General features: G+C 51.0%; 1 protein-coding gene across 1 annotated transcript in view; it reads right to left on the bottom strand.

Annotated features, from left to right (window-relative positions):
• The window catches only part of Lrmda (leucine rich melanocyte differentiation associated), a 1,015,195-nt gene extending 1,013,129 nt beyond the window's left edge, over positions 1-2,066 (bottom strand). The window contains exon 1 of the mRNA XM_026789555.1: positions 2,011-2,066. Within this exon, the coding sequence (XP_026645356.1) occupies positions 2,011-2,040 (30 nt within the window). The 5' untranslated portion in view covers positions 2,041-2,066. The remainder of the gene's footprint in view (positions 1-2,010) is intronic.
• Positions 2,067-2,533: the final 467 nt, after the last annotated feature.

Below are 2,533 nucleotides of genomic sequence, written 5' to 3'. Positions count from 1 at the left end.
CTATAACACACAGTAACAATGAGTGTACCTGCGGATGTTCTATAACACACAATAGCAATCTATTATGCTTTGTGTGTTTCAAAACAACCAGCAGAAGGGACTGCAAGCCCCTAGCATAAGCAACTAAATGATATGCATTTACTATAATAGATAGACCAATTCCATTCTTCTGATTATTATATACTAGATGCATGTATTGAAATATTACACTGCACCCTGTTGAATAGGTGGTTTTTAAGAAGGAACTTTCTGTCAGAATCATAAACATTCAAGGTGCTGTTATAAATTGTGTGGAGCTGATGGTAGCAAATACTCTAACCCCAGAGTCAGGCACTCACATTCACTATCTAAATGCTGTATGAAAGGAGACAGTAACACCCCAGATACCCCTGTGGCTTCCTAGCTCCTCCCAGTGCTTTATCTTGAAATACTGGACAGGGCTCAAAACGTCTCACCCACAAGTCAGCAGATGCCCCTGAGCCCTGGGCAGCAGGCTCCGTTAGGGGCACAGGAAACGCCAAGTCTTGAGAAGGACAAGATAAGAAAAAGGAAGTCTGGGGAAGTTTCGACCTCACTGTTAAGTTCTCCAGGAACTTGGAAGAAACTATATATACAAAGAGAATGCTGGGATTGGAAATGCAGAAACCACCAAATGCATGAAGGGACCCTGCTTCTTAGGCAAATACACACAGGGGCAGGCCCCCATACACACACACACACACACACACACACACACACCCCTTTTTCTAGAAAGTCAAACTCACTCCCAGAAGCCCCCTTTCCCTGGCTCAGATCCTCCTTTTTAGCCACTTAGCAGAGGCTGACAGCAGTTTGCCGGGCTCACTCCTCAACTCTGGACTTGTGCCTGTCTGAGGCTCCAGACAGAGCCAGCAGTACTAGGAGACAAAGCTCTCAATAGAGCAGCAGAGAGCTGCTACCTCAGCTCATTTCCATCACCTGAAGGGTGCCTGGCACACAGTAGCCACTCAATAAATGAGGAAGGTACCAGACTCCTGAAAAAGGAAAGAGTTTACCTTGGGGGATGCGCACGGCTGGCGTTCTTTGGGTTTCCGATTTGTAAAACCCCTAGGCATCTAAGGAAGGACAATTCCCTAGTCCCTCATACCACCAGACTAAAGGGAGAACTTTCAAAGCTCACCACTCTTTCACTGCAGTGGAGAAGAACTTGGCAAAGTGAGACCACTGGCTTCACGAGAGGGAGAGGGGACGCAAACGAGAAACCTTCATTTTTCAGCAGATAAAGGGCCCCTGCTCAGCCTGATGGAGTTCTCTCCAAACACTGCAGGCCTTCCTATGGGGCTGAAAGCGGGTACGGCAAGATGTCTACTATCGGGTGCTACCATCCATGCCCTAGTGATACCTCTTCAAGAAACCAGAGACCAAGTGAAAAATGCAGAGGACCCCAAGCCTCCACCAGCTGTGGAAAAGATCACTCTGGTAGCAGAGATGCCCACCAGCACCCAGCCAGAGGACACATTGTGGCTCTAGGGACCCTGTGCCCTTTGCTGCCTTGGCCCCCTTCCTCCATGGAAATGTAAGTCCATTTGTTTTACAGTACAGTTGCCCTAGTATCAACAGATAAATGGTTGCCTATTAAAACATTTTCTTGCACACCAAAAACTCTTTTAAAGCCAAGACTGTGAAAAAAAGAAACTGAAACACTTTTGGTGGGTCCTGAAAAATATGAGTTACCAGGACAGGGTCTCAAGGCGAAGTTAGTCCCTAAGCGTTCATCAGTGTGACTCCAGGGACAGAGGAAGGCAGGGGTCTGGGCTGCTCACCACACGGCCAGGAAATGTGCCATGATCAAAAGAAGGGTCTGAACTCTTCAACCTTGAGCAAATGTGGGCACTTGGCACACATCACCTGCACATGCGGCTATCCAAGGAAGACGGCGCTCATGTTAAGCCTTGGAGACCCGGGGCCTCGCTGTCCCTCCCATCCCCAGTTGGGCCCCAGGACTAATGGGGCTCGCTCGGACCAACTTACTTGAGTTCCACTGACCACTATCCCAGCCATGGTGGCTGGGACCCTGCGGCGGGCTGCACTGAGCAAAGAGGGCGGTGCAGTTCCGCACTGGGAGGTCAGCTGACCGGCGGAAGCCCCAGGCGCCGGCCGCCACCGAGAACTGCGCGCAGCTGCGCTGCAACCGCTTGCTTAACTAGACCCGGTGCACTTAAACCTCGGCCGCCAGGCAGCTCGCAACAGGTGAGGCGCTGCGCTGCACCTAACGTGGGGAGCCCTCACGCTACTCCTCTCCTCTGCCCGGTTCCATCCCGGTTCCTCCCTGGGTCCCTGCGCCCCCAAAGCGCCCCCTCTAAAACCCAAAGCCCAGATCTTTGTTGCTTTCATCAGACTCAGTCTTCGGAATGAAGGAGGTCTCCATCATGGGCGTGCTTAGTTCCTGGCTCAGAACTGGGCCTTCCCAGAGTTTCACAATCTCGGTTACATAACTGCCCTCCATTGCTGGAAGGAGGGGCCTCTTCACCCAAAGTTCCCTCCACCGTTTTGG

The sequence above is a fragment of the Microtus ochrogaster genome, unplaced genomic scaffold, assembly GCF_000317375.1.
Source record: "Microtus ochrogaster isolate Prairie Vole_2 unplaced genomic scaffold, MicOch1.0 UNK21, whole genome shotgun sequence".
NCBI lineage: Eukaryota > Metazoa > Chordata > Mammalia > Rodentia > Cricetidae > Microtus > Microtus ochrogaster.
The sequence above is the reverse complement of the archived record's forward strand: the minus strand, read 5'-3'. Positions and strand labels throughout refer to the sequence as shown.